The 24386-nt window shown below is 38.0% G+C and overlaps 4 protein-coding genes and 2 pseudogenes across 4 annotated transcripts; 2 read left to right on the top strand and 4 right to left on the bottom strand.

Moving 5' to 3' along the window:
- Positions 1-1953: 1953 nt before the first annotated feature.
- LOC139884611 (uncharacterized) lies at positions 1954-9469 on the top strand. Its single transcript, XM_071868627.1, is given in 23 exon segments — positions 1954-2085; positions 2186-2270; positions 2814-2853; positions 2943-3191; positions 3333-3432; positions 3518-3592; positions 3757-3855; positions 4221-4337; positions 4447-4562; positions 4726-4825; positions 5180-5538; positions 5709-6039; positions 6126-6340; positions 6531-6749; positions 6998-7184; positions 7285-7532; positions 7640-7732; positions 7810-7911; positions 8020-8377; positions 8458-8595; positions 8722-8872; positions 8875-9000; positions 9045-9469. Coding segments are annotated over 23 exon segments (4065 nt in total).
- Positions 9470-9951: 482 nt separating this feature from the next.
- Positions 9952-10931, top strand: LOC139884610 (uncharacterized; annotated as a pseudogene).
- Positions 10932-11368: 437 nt separating this feature from the next.
- Positions 11369-12628, bottom strand: LOC139884609 (F-box/kelch-repeat protein At3g06240-like). The gene is made up of 2 exons (XM_071868626.1): positions 11868-12628; positions 11369-11780 (listed from the first exon to the last, which is right to left on the bottom strand). Exons 1-2 carry the CDS (start codon positions 12626-12628, stop codon positions 11369-11371), a joined length of 1173 nt encoding a protein of 390 aa, XP_071724727.1.
- Positions 12629-13077: 449 nt separating this feature from the next.
- LOC139884608 (MLO-like protein 13) lies at positions 13078-15725 on the bottom strand. The gene is made up of 14 exons (XM_071868625.1): positions 15600-15725; positions 15448-15505; positions 15167-15363; positions 14972-15088; positions 14852-14893; positions 14622-14702; positions 14470-14544; positions 14282-14370; positions 14118-14167; positions 13990-14030; positions 13690-13893; positions 13548-13615; positions 13406-13466; positions 13078-13257 (listed from the first exon to the last, which is right to left on the bottom strand). The coding sequence occupies exons 1-14, from the start codon at positions 15723-15725 to the stop codon at positions 13078-13080; spliced, it is 1389 nt and encodes a 462-aa protein (XP_071724726.1).
- Positions 15726-16381: 656 nt separating this feature from the next.
- LOC139884617 (endoglucanase 25-like) lies at positions 16382-22855 on the bottom strand (annotated as a pseudogene).
- On the bottom strand, positions 18803-21775 carry LOC139884620 (ferric reduction oxidase 7, chloroplastic-like). The gene is made up of 9 exons (XM_071868636.1): positions 21532-21775; positions 21334-21427; positions 21038-21235; positions 20678-20912; positions 20252-20579; positions 19933-20167; positions 19575-19830; positions 19063-19492; positions 18803-18972 (listed from the first exon to the last, which is right to left on the bottom strand). Exons 1-9 carry the CDS (start codon positions 21773-21775, stop codon positions 18803-18805), a joined length of 2190 nt encoding a protein of 729 aa, XP_071724737.1.
- Positions 22856-24386: the final 1531 nt, after the last annotated feature.

Below are 24386 nucleotides of genomic sequence, written 5' to 3'. Positions count from 1 at the left end.
CGTTAAAAATCTTAACAAATTCATACCTTTTGTTTACGTGGCAAGTTAATTCCGTTAAGATTGTCTTAGTCAGCACCATATAAGCAACACATCACCTCTTTACTCAGCTAATATGACACGTCAGCATTCTCGACCTTTCAAAAAGAATTGCAGATTTCGGTTACCACTTCCGGCGATACCCCGATCGAATACGTTGGATTTCGAAAAATTTTATATAGCCGGAGTCGTTTCGATGAGGTGAACATCGTGGTGGTGTCGAATTTTTCAAACTTCAAACCGTTTGACACATATCTAAGCTTAAAGGTTCGATTTTCGTAACTATAAGCTTAGATCTGCACCAGACGGTTTGAAATTTGAAAAATCCGACAGCACCACGAGGTTCACCTCGTCCAAACAAGACCGTCTTTTTAAAATTTTATAGAATTCGGAGACCGGCGACCACCGACAGAATTCTGACCGCCACTTCTGGCGATGCTGAGGTTTAACGTCGTCGAATTTTGAAAAATTTTATATAGCCAGATTCGTTTTGACGAGGTGAACATCGTGATGGTGTCCGAATTTTCAAATTTCAAACCTTTTGGTGCATATCTAAGCTTAAAGGTTCGATTTTAGCAACTTTAAGCTTAGATCTGCACCTAAAGGTTTGAAATTTGAAAATTTCAACACTAACACGATGTTCACCTCGTCGAAAAGAGTTAGGCTTTAAAAAAAATTTCGAAATCCAACGATATTCGATCGTAGCATCGCTGGAAGTAGTGGCCGGAATCTTCAAAATTGTTTGGAAGGTTAAGGATGTTGACGTGTCATATTAGCTGAGTCAAGTGGTAATGTGTCGCTTATGTGGCTTTGACTTAGACAATCTTAACGGAATTAACTTGCCACGTAAGCAAAAGACATGAGTTTATTAGAATTTTTGACGAAAATATATCAAGTTGTTAAAAAAAAACGCACGAAATATCAAATTGTGTAGCTAAATTCATTTTGAGGTACTAAAAATGTTATTATCCCGCTCTAATGGTCAAAACAATTAGTAGAAGTTCTTTTGGGCTCCTTGGGAAAAAGAAGAAAGATGATGTTTTGGCCCAAAATGCTAAAGTATGCAGATTGGTCCTCACCACCGAACAGATCTGACTACTTTCACGATTTCTGTGTTTTGCAACAAGGAAAAGAGCACGGCCACTGTCCCCATTTTTTCTATCGATCTATCAGTTCTAAAACTCCAATTGGGATGATTTATTTCTGTACTATTTCAAGATGACGCCGTTACTTATAATTATCATACTGAAATTCTTTTTTTTTTTTTGAAATTCTAAAGTTATGAGATCGACCTATTCGTATACTGTATATTTTTATATTACTTTCTGGTTAATAAATTTCACCTTAAAAATAGTGGAGTAGTAGTTTAAATGTCACATAAATTTGTGACGAATTTTTAAACCTACTTCTAAGAGTAGTAAAAATTTCTTTAGTAAAAATAAAATAAAACAAAATAGAATAGAATCATCATCAAACAAAAAAAATAAAAAAATCAGAAATTATTATTGTCTTAAGGGAGAAATTGAAACTTCTAATCCTTAATCTAAAAGGAAAAAAAAAAACCTTCTGACCCTTTAAAATTTAATATACCAATATTACCTGCTTGGTTATTTTTTTTTTAATGAAGGTTAAAATATAAAGATTTCACTGTAAAATAAAAAATTAAATTAAAATTTAATGACTTCTTGTTGTGGACGGTTTAAGGTAAAAATTACTCTGGAACAGCAATTCCAGTCGATAATGGCGAATCTGCGATCGATGAAGTGAACCAAGAGAGATACGATACAAGTGAGCTAGCTAGCTATCATCTGAGAGAGGAAGAGGAAAAGAGATAGGGAGAGGTGGAGGTACTCGTACTTCGCTTGAGATTTAGATTCAGTTTTCTTCGTCGTCTATTCTACACAGCTCCGGTCGAAAATGCTGCGTTTGAGGGCATTTCGGCCGAGTAACGATAAAATCGTGAAGATTCAGCTGCATCCCACGCATCCATGGCTTGTTACTGCCGATGCATCAGATCACGTCTCCGTTTGGAATTGGGAACACCGCCAGGTTAAATCACTACAACTCATTTTTCAGCTTTAATTCTTTCTTTTCTAGTTATTCTGAATAATGAAGTTGAGAATCATCTACGAATCATTCTCTCTCTCAGGTGATATACGAACTAAAAGCTGGTGGGGTTGATCAAAGGCGTTTGGTTGGGGTGAAGCTAGAGAAGCTTGCTGAGGGAGAATTAGGTGTTACTTCCTTTAGATTTCTGTTTTGACTTTATTAATTTCCATTGATACAAGTTTTTATTTTTACCGAACCAACAATAATTTACATCTCGAGCTAAGTTTCTGCTTTAATGCACACTCACAGCATTGCCGATAATAAGTTTATGGGGATGTATCTCACTAGAAGAAATTTATGCCTCAAAAATTTCCATCTAGCTTCCTTCATGCATACTCACATTGTTGTTGATACTAAATTCATGCTTCACTAGAAGAACAAACTTCTGCTTCATTCATGTAGTTTCCCATCTTTCACATGATACCAGTGTAGAATAACTCTATAACCAATAATCTGTGCATCGCACTTCATCCTATTAAATAACTATTCCTGGTAAAAACTCTAGATGGCGATATTTCTCCTGGGTAGACCATTAACCAATTAGCTTCATGTGTTATCGAAGGCTTATTGAATAGATTAAAAGTTCTTCGTTGACACTAGCACTTGTTTAGTTCATGAAGCCTCTGAATATGGAATACTTATTGCTGTTTTTGGTATGTGGTTGACAGATTCTAAAGGAAAACCTACTGAAGCTATCCGAGGAGGAAGGTAATGGTCCCATCTTAGCTCGTCTCCAATCCTTAGGTTTTATGCTTTATCTCGAGGCTTTAACATATATGGTGGGATATGGTTTGAAGTGTTAAGCAGGTCAACTTTTATGACGATGATGTCCGCTTTTGGCAACTTTATCATAACCGCTCTGCTGCTGCAGAGGCTCCATCGGCTGGCAATCATCTCACATCAGCCTTTTCTCCGCCTGCTCCATCAACAAAAGGAAGGCATTTCCTTGTCATTTGTTGTGAAAATAAAGCCATATTTTTGGACTTGGTGACGATGCGTGGCCGTGATGTACCAAAACAGGAGCTTGACAACAAATCACTTCTTTGGCAAGTCTTATTTGTGTGGAATCTAGTATTTTAAATTTTTTGTTTATGTCCAATTTTTTCATTTCAATGCGTTGCTTCCAAACAATTCTGCAATTGTCTTGATGTTTGTCTTGTTGTGTTCTTGCTATTTTACTTTTGCAGTATGGAGTTCCTGTGTAGAAATGCTGCAGGTGACAGCCCCCTCGTTGCTTTTGGCGGGTCTGATGGTGTCATTAGAGTTTTATCAATGCTTACTTGGAAGGTTAGGGCTTGTTCGTTTTTCTATCATATTTTGAGTATGAACATTCTCATGTATAGTAAAATCTATTTCTTTACACTGTCTACAGCTTGTGCGAAGATACACGGGCGGTCACAAAGGATCAATTTCTTGTCTGATGACATTTATGGCTTCTTCCGGGGAGGTAAATCTTACTCAGAATTGCCATTATACTTGCTCTTGAATGTGAATTATGGGTTTCGCGAGTTCATTCATCTGGTTTGCTTTTATGCACTAGAAGTTTTTCTGAAGTCTAAGTTTCGCTGCTCATTCTTTTCCTCCCCATTCATATTTTGTCTTTGATTTTAGGCACTTCTTGTTTCGGGTGGTAGTGATGGTTTACTCATCCTCTGGAGTGCAGAGCATGGACAAGATTCACGAGAGCTTGTACCCAAGCTGAGCTTAAAGGTGGCTTTCTGCTTTGTCTGCTCATAATAACGTACATTTTTAAACTGTATTCATGACCAGTAATTAGTATGGCAGTTAATCTATCAACTTTATCCTTCTTGTTCATTAGCATTCTGTTAAAATGTCCGAAGTCACTGCCATGACAAAATTCAGCATAACCTCTGCTATGTTGCTTGTTGTCAAGCAATGTATTACTATTTTCTTATTATGTGCTCGGTTATTTCAAGTTCCTAATAGTCAGCTGTGTGTTAATGCATATGATAAAGACACGGAATGTTTTTTTAATAATATATATATATGTTGTAGAATCTCATTCTCTAGTAGTAGACCAACAATTTTAATGTTTCTATCTATGATATCGATAGGCACATGATGGTGGGGTTGTAGGTGTTGAACTCTCGAGAGTAATTGGAGGTGCGCCTCAACTTATCACAATTGGGGCAGATAAAACATTGGCAATTTGGGATACAGTTTCTTTCAAGGTTTGATATGATCTCCTAAAAGCTCCTTTTTTCACCCTCAAAGTAGCTTGGACCTTGGACATTACCATAACTCGTCTTTTCGTTGTTCTCTTTTCAATTCTCTGTACAGGAGTTGCGGCGAATCAAACCTGTTCCCAAGTTGGCTTGCCATAGCGTGTCATCTTGGTGTCATCCGCGGGCTCCTAATTTGGACATTTTGACCTGTGTCAAAGACTCTCACATATGGTACGGATTTCTTCTCTATCATCCACGTGAAAGTTTGGTTCTTACATCCATCAGCTTGTGATGAATGGACCAATGGCTAATGGGATAATAATGGCATTTCCTTTCTGTTTGATGACTGTCACCAAATCCAGAGGATCTCACTTCCTTGAATCTTTTTTTGCAGGGCTATTGAACATCCCACTTATTCAGCACTTACCAGGCCTTTGTGTGAACTTTCCTCTCTGGTGCCTCCTCAAGTACTTGCATCTCACAAGAAACTTAGAGTAAACAACTCCTTTTGGCTTTTCGCTCCCTCAGTTTTTTTGTCAATTCATTCACTCTTCTTCGGAGAGAAACAATGACAGAAATGTAAATGTGCCACATTCTCAAATGATTTGACTTTAGGTCTTTGGTTCTTTCCCATTTATCTTCCAGCAAGTTTATATTCAGTTCTTTCCGAATTCTAAGTTGGATATTCTCTTGGTCTGTGTTAGTTTGCATCCTGTTCTTGATTTCTGTTGTTTGCATGTTACATTGAAAAATAGCTTATGTGGTGTAAAACTCTTTCAAGTTTCTTTCTTCATGTCGCTGTCATTAATAAGTTGATCTTGTTTGACTGTGCCGACTTGCTACTGCAGGTTTATTGTATGGTCGCACATCCTCTGCAACCTCACCTCATTGCTACTGGAACCAACATTGGGGTTATTGTCAGTGAGTTTGATGTTAGATCACTGCCTGCCGTTTGTCCACTGCCTACACCATCAGATAGTAGGGAGCATTCTGCTGTCTATGTTATTGAGAGAGAATTAAAACTGTTGAATTTCCAGTTGTCCACCACAGCAAACCCTTCTCGTGCAAGCAACGGTTCATTGTCTGAAGCTGGAAGGTCTAAAGGAGATGCTGTTGAGCCACTACATGTCAAGCAGCTAAAAAAGCACATCAGTACACCTGTTCCCCATGATTCATATGCAGTCCTATCTGTAAGCAGTTCAGGAAAGTAAGTGCCTTGAACTTTTTCTACTTCCAATCATCTAAATTCTAAACAAGCCTACATCTTTTTATGTCTTCTGGAAACTTGCGAAATTGATACTCTTTTCCGGTGTATATGTGGACTATTGTGTGTTGATAACTAACTGGTTCGACATTTCCACAAATTTTCCTTTGCAGATATCTTGCAATTGTGTGGCCCGATATTCCGTACTTCTCTATTTACAAGGTTAGCGATTGGTCCATTGTAGATTCAGGCAGTGCACGGCTGCTGGCTTGGGATACATGTCGTGACAGATTTGCCATATTGGAATCAGCATTTGCCCCAAGAATGCCAGTTATTCCAAAAGGAAGCTCATCGAGAAAAGCAAAAGAAGCCGCTGCAGCAGCGGCACAAGCTGCAGCCGCCGCCGCTACCGCTGCTTCTTCAGCTAACATTCAAGTCCGCATCTTGCTGGACGATGGCACTTCAAATATATTGATGAGGTCCATCGGAGGCCACAGTGAGCCGGTACTAATCTTTTCTGAGCATCTAAGATATCTGATGACATTGAATCATTTAGAGTTACTCAGGAGCTGTTTATGTGTCAATTTAAGGTCATTGGTTTACATGGAGGTGCGCTACTTGGTGTGGCATATCGAACCTCCAGGAGGATTAGCCCTGGTGCGGCAACAGCTATTTCAACGATCCAATCTATGCCATTATCAGGGTTTGGAAGCAGTGGTGTTTCTTCCTTCAGCACTTACAACGATGGGTTTTCTTCGCATAGACCTTCTACTGAAGCTGCACCACTAAACTTTCAGCTTTACAGGTTAGATGATGGAAATTTCTTTCTGTTTCAGAAACCAATCTCTCTTTCCTCATAGTCTGGAAAAGCTGAGGATGCATTTCTTTTGAAAAATTGAAAACTACAAATATATTTGAAGTTTACAGCTTCCTATTTTTGTTTTCCAAGAAACAGTTTTCTTTCTTCAGTGATTGACTAATGTTACCATGTGCAGCTGGGAAACTTTTCAACCTGTGGGTGGTTTGCTTCCTCAGCCAGATTGGACTGCGTGGGACCAGACTGTTGAGTATTGTGCTTTTGCTTATCAGCAATATATTGTCATATCTGCTTTACGACCACAATATCGTTACCTAGGAGATGTTGCAATCCCCCATGCTACTGGAGCTGTTTGGCATCGGAGGCAACTGTTTGTGGCAACTCCAACCACCATCGAGTAAGATTTTAAATCCAAGATTATATTCCTATATTTTCTTGAAATACTTTTTAAGTTGAGCGAAAATTTAAATAATAATAATAATAAGTTGATGTGAATGACTATCCAATTTCTAACCTTAAGAAAGGGGAAGGATGTTAAGCCAGATGTTTTAAAAAATAACAATTCCAGACTCTGCATGCGACTATAACTATGTTATACAAAATTATAGCTAAACTGTGCTTGTATGCAATACTGTAATTCCTCAGGTGTGTTTTCGTGGACGCTGGAGTCACGCCTATTGATATTGAAACAAAAAAGATGAAGGAAGAAATGAAAGCTAAGGAGGCTCAGGCAAGGGCAGTTGCTGAGCATGGAGAATTAGCCCTGATTGCAGTAGAAGGTTCGCAATCCTCCTCACAAGAAAGAACGGCCTTGAGGCCCCCAATGCTTCAGGTTAAGATATCTAATATTTTGTATGGATTTGTTTTAGAGCATATTGATTGCAGGCTTAGTTTTACACCATTCTTCGTGCAATTCTCTGTGTTCCTCTCAGGTGGTTCGGTTAGCTTCTTTCCAGCATGCTCCTTCTGTGCCTCCTTTCCTGTCATTATCAAAACAATCTAGAGTAGATGGTGATGATTCCTTAATGCCAAAGGAGACAGATAGAAAAGCCAATGAGATTGCTGTTGGTGGGGGAGGGGTGTCGGTGGCAGTTACTCGCTTTCCACCGGAACAAAAACGACCTGTCGGCCCCCTGGTCTTGGTGGGAGTAAGAGATGGTGTGCTTTGGCTTATTGACAGGTGAATGAAAGGATCTCATTAGAGGAGCCCACGTGTGGGAAATTCAAAAGTAATTCGATTCTCCAAATTCATATCTGGTTTTGTTGACACCCTATCGTCTTTGGCAGGTATATGTGTGCCCATGCATTGTCACTAAGCCATCCTGGTATTCGCTGTCGCTGTCTTGCTGCTTATGGAGATGCTGTCAGTGCTGTAAAATGGTACTAATATATAATAATCTCCTGGTTTTGTTAACTAACACTTGATTGTGGATACTCATTCTTTTGTTCCTTCACAGGGCGATTAGGCTTGGTAGGGAACATCATGACGATTTGGCGCAGTTTATGCTTGGGATGGGCTATGCTACTGAAGCACTTCATTTACCTGGAATATCTAAAAGGTTGGTACTTTGCTGATTTCACTTTAATTTTGTTTCCGATTGTCCATTTTGCATTTTGATCCATGGATGTTCTAACAATATACGTCGCTCTTTGTGATGATATTCTAGGTTGGAGTTTGATCTGGCCATGCAAAGCAATGATTTAAAAAGAGCTCTCCAATGCCTACTCACAATGAGCAATAGTAAAGAAATAGGGCAGGACACTGTAGGGCTGGAATTGACTGATATTCTAAGCTTAACAGCAAAGAAGGAAGATGTGGTGGATGCTGTCCAAGGAGTTGTCAAATTTGCAAAAGAGTTTTTAGACCTCATTGATGCTGCCGATGCAACAGCACAAGCTGACATTGCTCGTGAAGCTCTTAAGAGATTGGCTGCTGCTGGGTCATTGAAAGGAGCTTTGCAAGGTCATGAATTAAGAGGACTCGCATTACGCCTTGCAAACCATGGAGAGCTAACACGCTTGAGTGTAAGTAGTCGTACTTTCTGCTTATTACACACACTGCATTGTTTTTAAATAAACAATTTCATGATGGCATGCATATACAGGGTTTGGTAAACAATTTGATCTCAGTTGGGTCAGGACGTGAAGCAGCTTTTGCAGCTGCAGTTTTGGGCGATAATGCTCTTATGGAGAAGGCATGGCAAGACACTGGGATGCTTGCCGAGGCCGTGCTTCATGCTCACGTATGGTTTTTTTATTTTCCTTAAAAATAGATATTATTATTAAATTGATAATTTTGACTGTCATTACATGTCTGATATTATTATTAAATTGATAATTTTGACTGTCATTACGTGTCTGAATAACAGGCACACGGGCGGCCAACATTAAAGAACTTTGTTGAGAGTTGGAATAAAATGTTACAAAAGGAGGTTGATCACACTCCAGGAACAAAGACAGATGCGACAGATGCGTTTCTGGCTTCTCTTGAAGAACCTAAGCTTACGAGTCTCGCTGATGCAGGAAGAAACCACCCATCGAAATCCTCCCTCCTGGCATGTCTTCTTTATCGGCTTCAATTACTATTCCCAAGAAGAAACCATTGCCTATCACTCAAACGGGTCGCAGCAGCAGCAACAATCCAAACCGTTAGCAATAGAAGCACCTCCTCCCTCTGCTGAAGCAGCACCAGGAACCGATCCGACCACGTCGTCAGATGCTAACCAACCAGAATCCGGTGAGAATAAAGATCCTCCTTTATCGACGGAAACTAAACCGGATGATACGACGGCATCCACTTCTGAGAGCGAGCCGAAAGAACCCAAAAATGAGGCAGAAGCAGCACCTAATAATGAGGCAACAAATGAAGAGACGTCTACAAGTGATAATACTCCAACGCCAGATCCTGGTGCGCCTTCAGATGAAAAAGTCTCATCCGCAAACGAATCAGTTCAACCAGAGGTTACGACACTGCAACCAGAGATTATGCCACAGGAACTGGAGGTTCCGAGACCGCTACCAGAGGTTGCGCAAGCGCAACTGCAGGCTCCGCAACAGCCACCCATTGCTCGGAAACCATACGTGCCCCCACCAATGCTATCGGACGACTTTATTTGAAGGAAGGTGTTCATCGGGAGCCTTTTATGCATGCATGGTGGAGATGTTTATGATTATTTTAGTTGTGACTTGTGGTATTCAAAAGCCAGATTTGAGTGTTTGTATTATTCTTTGATTGTATGTTACATTCGTAGTGTAAATTACTTAAATTCACACATCAGAAAACCTGTGTTTTATTATTCATTTTAAATATCATCATGTGGTTTTGAAATATTCAATCTACCTTTGTTGGCAATCAATCAATGGCATTGCTCAAAGAAGAATCAATGTCAACGACGTCCTCCTTTATAGATGATTTGATTTAGTAATTAAATATGTAAAGCAGAAGGATGTAAGTTTTATTTCGGTAAAGTCAATACAAGTAGCCCAACACTAGGTGAAATGAAATATTTCTAACCCAGAGTTATTACAGTAATTATTTGAGAAGTTTCTAGAATAATCTCTAGTTTTATAACTCCGAAGACAGGTATCTGTTTACAGTAATGGCCGCCATATCTCGCTGTCTCTCTGTTTCGATTTCCATTTGTAAGCGAAATCCCATTCTCTTCTCATCATGGCAGACGTTAATTTCAACGACAACAACAACAACATCAAGTCTGTTTTCTTTCCTCGGTAGCTCTCCAACTTTTACTACCTCAAATTTACCAGCTTCACAGCTTCTATTTACATCATCCTTCTCATCTTCCTGTTCTTGTTGTTCTTCTCCTCATCATCACCATCATCACAAGGAAGAAAAACCCAGTACGACGACGAATAAGAAGAGCACCTTAGTCAATTTCTCTCTCTCCTCCGACGACGAAGAAGAAGAAGACGACGATGGAGAAAAGCCTACGGACTCCAAGAAGAAGGCGCTACCACCTCCTTATGATCCCTTCAACAAGAAGCCGGCAATCGAAGAACCCGACGATCCAAAAACCTCCAAGAGGTTTTCCACAATATGCGATCAGATGATGGCCTCCTCAACAATGCAGTCAAGATGTTCGACGGTTTGTCTAAGGACGGGCTTACTCACGAGGCATTGGAACTCTTCGCTCAAATCAAGGATAAAGGTCAAATGCCGGATGTCGTAGCTCATACCGCCGTCGTAGAGGCGTATGCCAATGCTGGGCAGAGCAAGGAGGCTTTAAAAGTCTACAGGCGTATGTTAGCATGTGGGGTGGCTCCCAACGCCTATACTTATAGTGTTTTGATCAGGGGACTTGCGAAAGACACCAAGATGTTGGGTGATGTCGAAAAGTTGGTGATGGAAATGATGGGAAAAGGCATGCGTCCAAATGCTGCTACCTACACGGCCGGGTTCGAGGCGTTTGTGATAGAGGAGAAGACGGAGGAGGGAAAAGAGTTGTTGGAGAAGATGAAGGAGAAAGGGTTCGTGCCTGATGAGAAGGATGTTAGAGAAGTTGTGAACAACAAGAGAGGTCCTGTTTTTAGGACCCTCATTAGCCTTCTGTTTGACAAATAAAATGACTCCTTTTTCCATTTTATTATTTTCCTTTTACATCTCTGCAACATGAATGAGATGATGATTCGTTGGTCAGATGTTACATCGTCCGTTTGCTCCGTCGCTTGTTATTTGGTTTCCGTTCAAATTAAATGGCATTTGAAATTATCAGAAATTTGTCTGCATTATGCCGTTGCATATCTCTCCAAAAACGTTTTAAATTATGGCGGGGGATAGAGGTCCCAGACCTTGCCCCAATAAACAGCCAGCGGCAAACTTAAAGACCTATAATTGAGCTTTTGTACATTTCAAAAGTGAAAAAGAAGATGAAGCAATCTGTATATAGCAAATGCAACCAAGACACTGGTAATAAAAGTTATTCAGTACTTGGGAAATTTAAACTTGGACTAACTAGAGCATCATATAAGCTTATATAAATGCCAATTGAAAACGATTCTTCAGCTTTGGTAAAATATGAAGAACTGAGAAACAATAACAAAATAAATTGAGATTCTGAACAATGAGAACTCCGAGCTCACGTCTTCGTTAACGGCGTTAGTATCATCCAGCAGAAGCAAGCTTTCTTGGAAATATCTATTGCCATTATAAATTTGGAAAAGTGTAACGCTCTTCTCTTCTTCACTCTCAGGATTGGTTGAAATGGACGGTAAGAGTAACTCCAGTTCCCTAGGGACCATAGATGTATCCGACAACATTTGCCACAAAATCTCCCCTTTAACTCGAAGCCCCAATATTCTTGCACCGAAGGACCGGGAAGAAATGGAATGTCGCGAGCCACTAAACGTCCATATCTTGGTCCACGACTCCACATGACCGTACTCTTTCATCACCCATAATTCTAGATGATGACTAAAATCATAACGGGAAACTGCAATTGAAGTCTCCTCATAAACTGTCAGACGGAAATCTGTCTCCCGGTGTACAAATCTGATTCACCACTCGAAATCTCCACCTACCTCAGCATTAACGTCAATGTTTGGCAACTTGAATTCTCGAAATACCTCAGCATTTACATCAAATCCCACAATGTCAGGATAAATATTATCATCAGAGAAGCCAAGCCAATGTAGAGCATCATTAATGCTCGGAAGAGCAGGTCCGGATAGAATGTAACTAGGGTTGGTTTCAGAAACAAGCTTCCAGGATTTGCTACGTAATGTGAAAACCCCAACTTGATGTGACTGCTCGTCTTTAGAACAGATAATTTTAATGACCTTGTAGTCATTAGCCAGGGAATCAAAAGCAAATCCCAGCACATATTTTTCCTCGCTGCGTAAATGTTTACCGAAACTGGGTTCCGGGAGGGTTAGGGTCTTCTGAATAGTGGGATTCCATAACACAATGACACCAGTTTTCTTGGCGAGACAGAGAACGCCATCGGAAACAGCAATGGATGCATCATCCTTGTATATGTTGTCAGGAAGATACAAGTTCTTGTAGAAATCGAACCTGTCATTGTCGATAAATATCTGCCAGTTATAGAAATCGTGCCACAAAACCGAATATGGGATCTTTTCAGTCTTGTTGGTGGTGTATAAGGAGATGAACTGAGGGTTCTTGATGATGGAAAGCCATTTCTTCTTCACGCAGAGGCAGAAGCCAAGAGTTTTGATTGATAGTCTTAGAAATACGTTCAACAGAATGTCTTCCGGCAAATCATCAATAGTTTTCTCTTGTTTTGAGATTGTCGTGCCCATTTTTTTTCTCCTAACAGCAGAGTGGCAGATTGAGGTAAGTTGAAGAGCTTGGTTACATTAGTTGGATTTGGACTCTATCTAAACTATGTTTTCGGGATTCAGTTTTTTCTGTTACCGGTTACGGGTTCATTTTGAATCATAAATTTTACAAAGTCAACCACTAGAATTGTGTAATGGTTAAAGACATCGCCTCCATCATCGAGATGTTGAATGTTCGAATCCCGTTAGGAACGTCAAAAGAAAAAATTACAAGTCGAATGTATAAACTTAAAAATAAAAAAGATTTAATCTTATAAGTATAATTGTAGCGTAACTTACAAAAAAGGACTGTATGATGATAGATGAAGCAAATTTTAAGGGATACAAAGCATGAAACTCAGGATTACCCAGATGTATGTAATTTGTATATCATCATGAGAAAACTGATTTAGTTGAATACTTGAATTCAATCAAGGCTGAGAAGAGATTTCAGATATCGATGTTGTCGGAATATGAAGCATTTCTTGTTCGACCAAATTATCAATCTCGAAAGGTTCTTGTATCATCCTACTTGTGGAAGATCCAACCCAAAGATCTAGAGATGATTGCACATGTTCATCGAACATTCCTCTTTTGAACTTGCTTCCCATCTTCAAATCAATCAAACAAACAAACGCGTGTTGTAAGTAATCGGTCGACATGAATTATGATACTTCTTATTTTTAAGCAGGCTAGGAAATATATATGTATGTATGTATGTATGTATGTATGTATGTATGTATGTATGTATTTACCAACCTGAGTGACAAGTGCATATAATGGCAGGGTACTGTAGCTACAAAGAACTTGAACCACCACCCTGTATAATTATTATTAAGATTTGCAATTAGTCATTATCTCAGAACTGATCAAATTGGTCAAAACTTGGTCAAAGAATTACCCTATAATAAGTCTAGTGATGATGTATCCAAGTTTTTCCATGATGCATGAATGGAATCCATATGTGCTCTGCCACAAAAAGTATATAAGTCCATAAATCATACTTGGCATAATTAAATAGGTTGGAAGTGGAAGTAACGTACCCAGATCCAGAAGAAGAAGGCAATCTCAAAAGAGTTTTGAAACAATATGAAATGGATCAAACGAAGGACGATGTCTGGACGATGAAACCAAAAGTGATCATCGGAAGGTCTAAGAACTGGTTCCACTTGATGCTTGTTTTTATCTGCTTCTTGTGCCAAACGGGTTATTATATGTTCTAACTTTGCACCCACTAGAAGTAGAAGCTGTTAATTCAACACTACTATTAGACTTTTTCAATTTCTTTCCTCAAAATCTGATAAGAAAACTTTGGAATGGAGCTAGACATATATGTTACTTACTATCAATGGTAAAAATGCTAACCAAAAATAGGTATGCCATCCTGCATTTGTAGGTAAATCCAACAAACTTTGTCAAAAGATATTCTAATTTCTGAAGTGAAAGAATACACGTTTCAAAAGAAAATTACCTGAAACATTCAGCAGCAAAAAGACTACCACAAACAGCCACAAGTACCAGCTAATTCATAAAATTCTAGTCAGCACAGAATGCAATATTGTTAAAGTGAAAGATCTGAAAGTTTCAATGCACAGGGAAACACTCATGGAAAGGGTTTCGAATTCCAACAGCTACCTTATTCCAACAATTTTCTTGAAGTCTAGTTCTAGCGTCCTCATCATGTACTTGTGAAAATCGAACTTGTGATTCGCAGGGCAATGAGTCTATGCTAAATCCAAAAAAGAAACAAACCAACCGTGTGTCACAGAAAAACATTCTATATGTGAAAAAAAATGTGAGCAGACAGAGATAGTGAAATTAACCTTGATAAACCCGAGTCGAAGAGCGAGGTAATCAGACTTTTTGACAGAATGATAAAATTGTCTGAAGAATGACATCTACAAAACAAAACTATAATGTAAGAAAATTACATAAAATATTTTTAATTTGAAATCTGCTAAGTATATGAACTCACCAACCAGCTAATTACAGCTGCTTTCCTCCAGTAACCTTCCCCACGAAGTTTAAAGATCTCGTGGTGATGTCCATGATTTTTCTCTGTCGGAGATGCCAAAAGGAAAAAAGCTCTGTATGTTATACGAAAAAGAAAGTTCTATAAGCAGATTAAGTTTACTAATCGATTACGATATATCGGAGCATTTCCATATTTCATGTTAGTATGTTACCTTTTGATGGGTCTTCTACATCATGCACAATAGATTCTTCCCAATGCTTCCATTGGCGTATCTTCAAAATGAGAAATCAGGTTGAGATAATTACTTTGCAGCATTATCAAAAACTGAAAGAAGTAATTAGTTAAAGTACCTTAGCCCCTCCAAGAACCATCGTGGTGGCACAGAAGACCACGTGGACGACAGCCAATACAAATATGAAAATATGCAGCTGGTGAAGTGCTTCTAATGATAAAAGTGGAACTTCCCCCTGTATTTATCAGAGAAGAAAATAATGAACATGTTTTCTTTTCCTGGAAGGGTATTGCAGTCATTATGTGAAATATACCTTCTTACAGCTCACTGTACTTGTTTCTGACAATAGATGTCTCCAATGGGCTGTAGCATTGTGAGGAGAGGATGATTCGTGACTCTCCTTCTTGCACGGAAGCATTCCAGCACTAAGCTCTTCTGGAATGCATATGTCGCTAATTACACCTTGAAATACGGTTAATAGAAGGGAAATAAACCCCAAAAGCATCAATTCTGTTTTAACACATGTCAGGAATTATTAGTACCTCAAAAATTGTACAAAAATCCTGGAGACAGGAAAAAATTAGCAAAACTTGCCTTCTTTTAATTTTTGCAGGGCTTCAAATAAAGCATCTTGCTTCTTATGCTTCAATAGCTGATCAAACAAACCAAAAATGAGTTTCAAGTGTTTTGTTTCCCAAATCTTTGAAAAGGAAATTAGAATTCATAAGAAAAGAGAGTATGAATACCTTTCCGAGTCGATGAAGACCGCGTTCAGCTAGAAGAGAAATGAGCACAATGACAAAACAGACACCAGCAACAATCCATGTCGGTGTATATCCTAAAGAGTTTTCTGTTTCCTCTACTGCTGCCATTTTCAATGAGTTTTGGAAATGCTACAAACAAGAAAAGGTCCTATAGTTGATAGTAAAATTTAACATGAAGAAAGTCTTTTAAGTAAGCAAAGAATAAGAATCTAGAAAAGAAAGGAAGAGAATAATACATAGCATGCAATCAAAGTTTACAAAAAATATAAATAAATACAAATGACAGAGGCAAAGCACAAAAGGATATTGTGTGAATCATGTGGCAAATGGCAATAAAAATTAGCAGAGTAACTTTTCACTATTTGAAGGGAATCGCTCGAATCATATTGCCAACCGCGTCCCTTCTCTATATTCATTTACACATTAAAATTTAAAGTTCATGGAAAAAGCAAAATATTTTCACATTGTCATTAGAGAAAGAGAATCTTAATTCATATTTAATGATGCAAAAGTGGACAGAGGACCATGCAGAAGCAAAATAAACTAATGCTCAGATACACACACGAGTAAAAAAGGAAACTTATTGTTCAAGAATTTGAAGTGTTCAAATTCAAGTGTTTTTAGAGAATACATATACATTATTAAAAAATATAAAAAATTGAAACTAAGATGGTTTGACTTTTAAGTGCTAATTATCAATCAACATTGAAAATTAACTATTATCCACGTCAGTATTAGTCTTTCCTTAAAGTTAGAATGAAAAATCATGGTTTCCAAGGTGCTGGGGGTGGCGGCGGAGTTGGAAACATTGGCGGAACAGCCGAGAATATAGTGTTCTTGTCGAGCTTAGTTTTTTTTCTATCTCCTGACAAGCTTACAAGTGCTGCAACCAAACCAGCATTTCCTGCAAGACTTGGTTCTGTATAATTGTAGTTTGCACGGACGTCAACGAACCCATCACGGCTGTCAGGACCAGAACCATGGCTCCAACTATAACGTTAGGGTTAGGCTTCTTAGAGTCTCTCCATTTCCATCCACCTTTACAATTGTACTTTATCTTGTTATTAGGTATTGATGCTCCTCTGTGGTGGACATGTTTTGGGTAACGTTTTCCATATCCTACTATATAGCTCATTTTCCTAGGATTTTTGCCCAGGATGTAATTTATCTGACAAAAAGTGAAAATTTTCTAAATAACAAGTGAAAAATTTTCAACGAATAAACAGGGGATAAAATGTTTTATTTTTATTTAATTATCAAGACAAACAGAACAACGCACCTGTGTCTTGGCAAAATCGTGCAATACACTAGTTGAATAGAATTTGGGTCCACAGTAGCAGCCAGGTGTGTCAGCTGCTTCAAGATAATCGCTATACAGTGTTGCAAGGAAAGCAGCATTCCCAACGTATTGAAGTGGTTGTGGATCTCCGTGATTTAACTGGATCAAGCCTCCTGTGATTGAAAGAAAGGATAGACTTGTCGTCAGATGCCAAGAGATAATATAAACAGCAACATGTTAAGCAAAACGGAAAAGTACCTTTGGTTCTGTTAAAGCTTGTGAAAAAAGGCAAGTATGAGCACATGATTATGTTGGTCTGATTGTGGAAAGTCCTTAACATTTCTTCGTAAGGATATCCAGGGCTCAAGAACAATCTCAAACGACTTAGAAGCACCTAAGCACACAGGAAAAAAGAAAACCACATCAGCATCATCTAAGGAACCTGACATTTTTTTCTTATTAACTTATAAATTGGGAACGTTCAGTGGAATGCTCCAAAAAGACAATATAAAGTTGAGAAATGTACCTGGGCACCAGCAAGCTTGTTGTCCCAGCTAAGCACACTATTATCTATTTTTCCCCAGAAAACACCAGCTTTTGTAGCAATATCAGGCTTAGTAACAAAATCAAGATAGGAAATGTTCCCAGTTGCATAGTACAACCAAGCTCCTCCCCAAACAAACTCATCCCAGTAATTACTTGAATTATAGAACAGGGAAGCATCAGAACCACGTGTACTGTATAAGCCTTGCTGAAACCTTGCAAAGTCAAACAGAGTCCTGGCACCATGGACAAGTTTCTCTGAATAGACCTTATTGTCCTTAAAGACTATGGATGCCGACGCTAACGCAGCCGCCATTTCAGCTGCAAGATCGGAGCAAGTATGGCATTCAGCAACCGGCCGGCGATAATCAATGTCTTCAGGACGCATCCAGCAATAGTGATCATTAGGATTAGTATTGTCTTCAGAAGTTTTCCCAACCCCAACCTGTAAAAGTGATCAATTTAATTATAGCAACCTGAAATTGAGCATAAACCACAAGATACAAATGAAATCAATGGATTACCTGTGAGACCAGTTTGTCGATGGAATCTGCAGTGTGATTGAAAGTCTTGAGAAAATAATCAGTACCCCACTTAATGATACTTTTGACATGGTTGAGCTCTCCAGCAGCGTCATATTTTGAACTGTATTCTATTACACTCCAGCTCAACATAGTCATTGCAAAAGATTGAGGGAAGCTGAACTTGATTGCATCTCCAGCATCATAGTAACCACCGACAAGATCTTTCAACTTAGGGGAAACAAACTTTCCATCTCCAAGACAAGAGTCATCCCTCCACGAAACATTATTATGCTGGGAGAGTTTCCCAGCTGCAAATAGTCAAAAGACCCAATTTTTAGTTACAGAACAAAATAAAGTCTGCAAATTTGAAACAAATTACAAGGGATTTATTTCCTCCTATGATTTCCAAAAAGAAAACCCACTAAGACTTGCTTGCGTGTTGTTGTTCCGAGCCCATTTAAATCGTGTGGTCAGTGAGGTTATGCCTTGTATATATACCTTTGCTTGACAGTCGTAATGGAAAATCAAAATACTCCCTCCATCTCTAATTATTTATCGATTTACATAGAAAAAAGGACAGTTAATTAAAAACAAAGATAGCAGTAATTTAGGTTGAGAATTGAGACCATTGAAATACTAGAAATAAATATAATTCATCACCGTGTTGAACTCAAGTTACTAATAGACTATATAACACATAATCACTGAAATAAACATATACATGTGACTGTTGAAACGAAACCATAATGCTGAAATGCTAATTACTTTAAACGACATATATATATGCTAATTACTTTTAAAGACATATATATATACATATATTATATATATGTGTATGCCTATAAATCAAAACTATGGCTATGAAAATGAAAGATTGGATGATTGTGCTCTCTTCTTAAACTCTGCAACCTGATTTCCTTAGCCACACTTGTTTGAAGCGTCGGAGGACCACATACTATAACTCCTACATCTTTCGATCCCCACTTTTCCATCTTTGATCCAAATATTTCTGCAATAACCATTGAATCGTTCACCATTTATGCATCTTATTACTAAAACACGAAAAAGAAGAAGCAAAAAACATCGTAACTAGGCTTACCCGAGAAATCTGGTCTTGAGCCATATTCGATATGTGTTGAACTTGGGCTTGAAGCTTTTTCCGATAAACTTCCATTCTGCTGCGAGACGTGATTACCATTTAACCTACTCTCCACTTCCTTTTGCTCATTTTTCAAGCTTTGTCTTTCCCAAATATGCCATAGACCGATAACTAGACCCCCGAAAACGACAACGCTTACAGTCATGCATACTATTAGAAGTAGCCCTTTGTACCACCATGCAGATATCTTGTATGGGTTGATGTAAAAGATATATAATAATGCCAGAAAAATAGTAAAGCCTATTGTGGATATGACCAGATAAAGGCCAGACCAAATGTTGTCCCCTGTTCCGACAAGAACCGACATTCCATTTCCATGGAGCGGAGGCGATGATAAATGGTTTGTGGCTTCGTAAACATTACCTTCTTCCTGGATAATGAAAAACAATGTAAGCTTTTAACTAAAAAATTGAAATAAGGACGATTGTTGGAAGATAGGAAATATTATATACCAATGGAGGCTGTGATTCTCGAGTAACGTATGTACAAATCTCAAGATCAAGTTTCTCAGAGAAAGATGGACATATTGATTCCATATTGAATGATAAAAGGAGAGGAAGCTCATCAGATTTTTTGACAGCCCACACGATTGAAACTTTTCGCGGTAAACAAGGTTTTCCCTCCTTAATACGGTGGAGGATATCGCTCAAGACAGCTATGAACGGAGAAATCCCAATGCCTCCAGCAACTAAGATGAGATGCTCATACCTACAAGAACAAGATTATCCATTAAAAGAAAATTAAAACCGCAAATTTAGATAATATGAATATTATATATTCATCGATTGATTAAGACTTGAGTGTACATACATCAAGTGGTAAGGTACTTCATGCCCATAAGGACCCTCAACAGAAACTGTTAGGTTGGATTTCGTTGAGATTTTTTCTTTGAGTTTTTCTGTCCACTCGCCAAGAACCTTGATGAGAACAGCCAAATGATATTTTCCATCTAGAGGGCTAGAAGAAACACTAAAAGGATGCCATTGCAGCCAAGACAACTCCCGAACTTGAAGGAAGATAAAGCTGAGCGCATTATAACTCAAATCTACAATATTCCGGAAAACAGTTAGGAAAACAAAGGCCATGAAATCACTGAACATACTGGGATAGAAATTAGAATTATTATTACTTGCAGGTTTTGAAAGAACTAATTCCACAGTTCCACATGGAAGGCAGGAGGCTGAAAGTACTTTGACTGTTTTTCGGGATTGAAAGAACCGAAGAAATCGATCGAGCATAAAAAGATAAATCCCTCCAGCAGCAAAACTGAAAATGAAATCACCGACGTGCAAGGCGAAGAAGACGACAAAGACTATATATAGTTGGTGAGTATAGAAGAACAACTCGAAGTAGTGCTTCCTCACTGTATGAAGAGAAGTCGCCCACATTACTAGACCTGCTAAAAGGCTGATAACGCCAGGAAGATTGGCCACTCCAATATCTTTCCACTCCAATAACTGCGTAATACAATCAAAGAATGGGCTTAGCTTTGTAAACTTGACCAATTAGGAAAACAGAAGTCCCATGATGTTATCCTTGATAGGTAAAAACTTACTTCTTTAATGAGACGACCTTCTATTGCCCAAGGAATTACAAAGAGTAAGCCGTGCAGTGTGAAAAGCAGCATGGTGAGATGTCCCAGCCATACATGGTATCTTGTGGCGTGCTCAAAAGGAATATCTACAAGCCGGAGAAGAACCGACCCTCTGGCAACTGGGAGAAACAGGAATACCAAGCAAAGTAACCCAATCAAACCGAAACGAAGTCCAGTGAGTTCCAGCATTAAATATCTGACAACGATGATCATAAATAGGAAACATCAGTCAACAAAACTAGTCACGCTAGAACCAAAAAATTTAAAAATTCCAGTAAAGAGACCTTCTACAGGAAATAGGGTTTCTCAAACTAACCATACCTTTGAATTTCATCTGGTAAATGGAAAGTTGGTAAAAGGCTGATGTTTTGAATCGTGTAAGCATACACAGCCCAGAGAATAAATGTGGACAGCAGAAATATCCCGATAAACTCTGCAGCAGAAACAACTCCAAAGGGTCCATCCACTAGAACAGGAAATGTCCATAGCCGAAAGCTTGGATACTTTGAACGCTTTTTCCTTTTAAAGGACAAACCGATAAGAACAACCAAATGCATAGATGAAAATCAAAAGAACGCACCAGTAAACATGAAATACTTAAATCCATAATGACTCACTTTATGAACTCTTCTCTTCCAGAGATGATAAGGTGAGCAACAGCTAGAAATGCAATGGCAAAAACTGGACCACTGAATGCCAGAAGTATACTTCCTGCAGAGCGTGTGACGTCAAACCTCAGACATGGTAAGAAGATAATGATAATTACATGAAAAAAAAAATGAAGGTATCAGAGAGGTAAAAGTTCAATTGCCAACCTGTAACTCCAAAAGGAGTTCCACTGGTAGCTTTCATCCATTTCTCAAACAAATTAGTTCCAAATTCAGATGGATACACATAAATGAAACCAACCCATGCGGCCAAAATCGCCCACATGAGAGTTTTGAGAACCGTTTTCAACCATGACACTAAAACACTCGATTTGTTTACAAAAGCAGGTTCAAGTTCAACACTTTCCCTCATAAGAAGAGGGTGTCTAACTGAATGCGAGTGTTCATCCATGGCCCCAGAAGTTACTTTACTTAGAAGTTACAATGCAAGCAATATACAGAGAAGGGTGCGAAATCCAAATATATATTAGATTATTAGTGGGGCTTTAAGAAGAATCCAAACTCATTGGAGCTCTTCACCAGGTAAACTAAAAAATAATTTGTAAGACCATTAATTGGAATGCACAAAATTGTCTCTTTCCTCATGAACACTGTGAATTAAGGAGAATCACAAAAGTAACAGAAAATTGGGGCCACAGAGAATTGAGCGAACACCATAATACTGTTATGTGATCAACAATGAATTGTGACCAGAAATATAAAAATTGGAGTGACATACATAATTGGAGAGATGGACAAATGAATTAATCAGCCTGGTCTGGTGCATGAGCTGTCAGGTGATTTGTTGATGAGTGGTGAATAAATTGCTCGTACAATTCGATGTTAAGGAAAACGATTGAAGAATCTATATTCATCAATCACCACTCTCAACTACAGTATTCAACAATGAATTTTTATATTCCTTCCGCCCCAAATTAAATATTAATTTATAAGATTTCATACACAAATTAATAAAATATATTTTTTAATTTATTTTTTAATATGATTATGATTATATAGATTAAAAATTCTCTGTAAAAGATATGTGGATGAAGATGGTAAGGGAGAGTATATGAGGACATGAGAGCGAAGATGATGAAAATATAATGAAAAATCATAATTAATATTTATTAAATTTGTCAAAATTTGTATGAGACAAAAAATTATATTTATATTAACATCGACGGAAGAAGTGACAGAAAGAAAATAAATAAACCTCAGACTTAAAGGAATTTTTTTTGTCCAACTTTCCTTTAAATGAGGGGAAAAAGAAAGGAAATTATATAACTATAGAGTTTTATGGAGTTAATTTCGATATTTCATAATCAAATTTTTATAGGGTATAATTTGCATCTAATAAGCATAATTACGCATTATATAATTGTGGAATGAAGATTTTTTAGTTAATAGATAGATAGTAAAATATTTTCATTTAATTGCTATTTATATTAATCATATTGTGAAATTTTTCTTCAGAATAAAACATTAATTTTTTATTTTATTTTTTCATATTAACAAGTTTAAGTTTTGCTTAGAAAGGTGTAATTTGCCGATCAAAAGGATTATCATTAGGCGTTTGTGACCTACGAAATATGTTATGATTATCAGGTATATATATATGAAAATAAAATAAAAAGCATGTAATTTAATTCACGCCCTATTAACCTTTGATAATTGTGAAAGAAAAAGTAGCATGGTAACTGATGGAGTGATTGGAAATGGGTAATTTGTCAAAATAAAATAATGGGGAATGGCTAGAACTATACATTTCATCCTCATTATTATCTAGACAAGATAATCAAACCTCAGATCGTCCTTACTTACAGGATAACCTCCCTAACGCTACAAACCGTCCACGTCTACCACTTGTTTGTCATTAAATTTTTATGCTTCCGGGGATTTATAATGTCTTCAACCTTTCTAATCACTATGGCTATAAATAATAAAGGGGGGAAATGGGATTATATTAACTAGGAAAGGACCAAATCACCACAAAAAAATAAAATAGAGAATGAGTGAGAAGTACAAGCCGCGTCTTTGCCATGATGCCATTCAGAGAGCAACACCTGACTTCTAATTAGCCAGTTAAAAGCTATAATCAGAGCCTAAACTAACTTAAATAAGTACATTTCTTTCCAGTCCTAATCCTACATCTTGAATTCGCTTTACTTTTCACGTCACTAGAACTTGAATTAGCTTCGCTTTTCATCTTACTAGCAGTTATAAGTTTATAGTCGCTTTGAGGCATTGTACTCAGCTTGCCAAACCTTATCTCGTAAAAATTCCAGATTTCCGCCCTGTGAGAACGACACAAGTGAGTAAATCGAACTAGGGAAGTGAATCGATAAAATAACACCAGGGTCATGTCTGAAGTACCAATATGCCAAAAACTGGAAAGGCTCGAACTTCTTATATATCATTTCTACATCTTCTTTAATCGTTTGAATGGTTGAATTCCTCGAGTGAACCTGCAATGACAAATCATAGTAATAAGTACTGTACACCAAAATATACACGTATTCGATTTGAAATGGTAGAGTAACACGAGATTACCTGCTTCAAATGTCTAATAGTCTCTGAATCAGACGGAATCACATGGTAAAATCCCATACACATGAGCACATTAGCGCACGTGAAAGGTCCAAATCCATCAATTTCCCTCAATTGCTCAGCCAACTTGTCATAGTTCAAGATGTTGGCTTCTAAAGAAACTTCTTCAAGATATTTCAAATCAATCCTACCTTCAACAACGTCCTTGGCAAGTTTAATTATACGGCCAGCTCTATAGCCCAGATTGCAGCGTCTTGCCAGATAAGTTTCACTGAGGTTTGCAAGCTCACTTGGAGAAGGAAAATTGCCAGTCTTATCACTAACGCATAGTCCTTTTCCATCTGAAAACTGAAGATTAGATGTTGAATGCATCATTATCTTCTCACTATCTACTTTAAAATGTGCGTCAGCTTGAATCTCAACCTCGTTCACTGAAAACTCAGCCGACAGCTTCTTGGCTATTTTAGATGGCC

Source organism: Rutidosis leptorrhynchoides, unplaced genomic scaffold (genome assembly GCF_046630445.1).
Source record: "Rutidosis leptorrhynchoides isolate AG116_Rl617_1_P2 unplaced genomic scaffold, CSIRO_AGI_Rlap_v1 contig577, whole genome shotgun sequence".
Lineage (NCBI taxonomy): Eukaryota > Viridiplantae > Streptophyta > Magnoliopsida > Asterales > Asteraceae > Rutidosis > Rutidosis leptorrhynchoides.
This window is presented reverse-complemented; position numbering and strand designations above follow the sequence as displayed.

Bases quoted from the DNA above. Each gene is read 5' to 3' on its own strand.
- LOC139884608 (XM_071868625.1), bottom strand. From the start codon at position 15,725: ATGGCAGCAGTAGAGGAAACAGAAAACTCTTTAGGATATACACCGACA. The intron at 14,703-14,851 runs GTAGAAGACCCA...TCTCCGACAGAG, and splicing joins AAGAATCTATTGTGCATGAT to AAAAATCATGGACATCACCA. The intron at 13,616-13,689 runs GTACGTTACTTC...TTTTTGTGGCAG, and splicing joins CCTTCTTCTTCTGGATCTGG to AGCACATATGGATTCCATTC.
- LOC139884620 (XM_071868636.1), bottom strand. From the start codon at position 21,775: ATGGATGAACACTCGCATTCAGTTAGACACCCTCTTCTTATGAGGGAA. The intron at 20,913-21,037 runs GTATGGTTAGTT...CATCGTTGTCAG, and splicing joins TTACCAGATGAAATTCAAAG to ATATTTAATGCTGGAACTCA. The intron at 20,580-20,677 runs GTAAGTTTTTAC...TGTATTACGCAG, and splicing joins AAGGTCGTCTCATTAAAGAA to TTATTGGAGTGGAAAGATAT.
- LOC139884609 (XM_071868626.1), bottom strand. From the start codon at position 12,628: ATGGGCACGACAATCTCAAAACAAGAGAAAACTATTGATGATTTGCCG. The intron at 11,781-11,867 runs GTGAATCAGATT...TTATGATTTTAG, and splicing joins GTAGGTGGAGATTTCGAGTG to TCATCATCTAGAATTATGGG.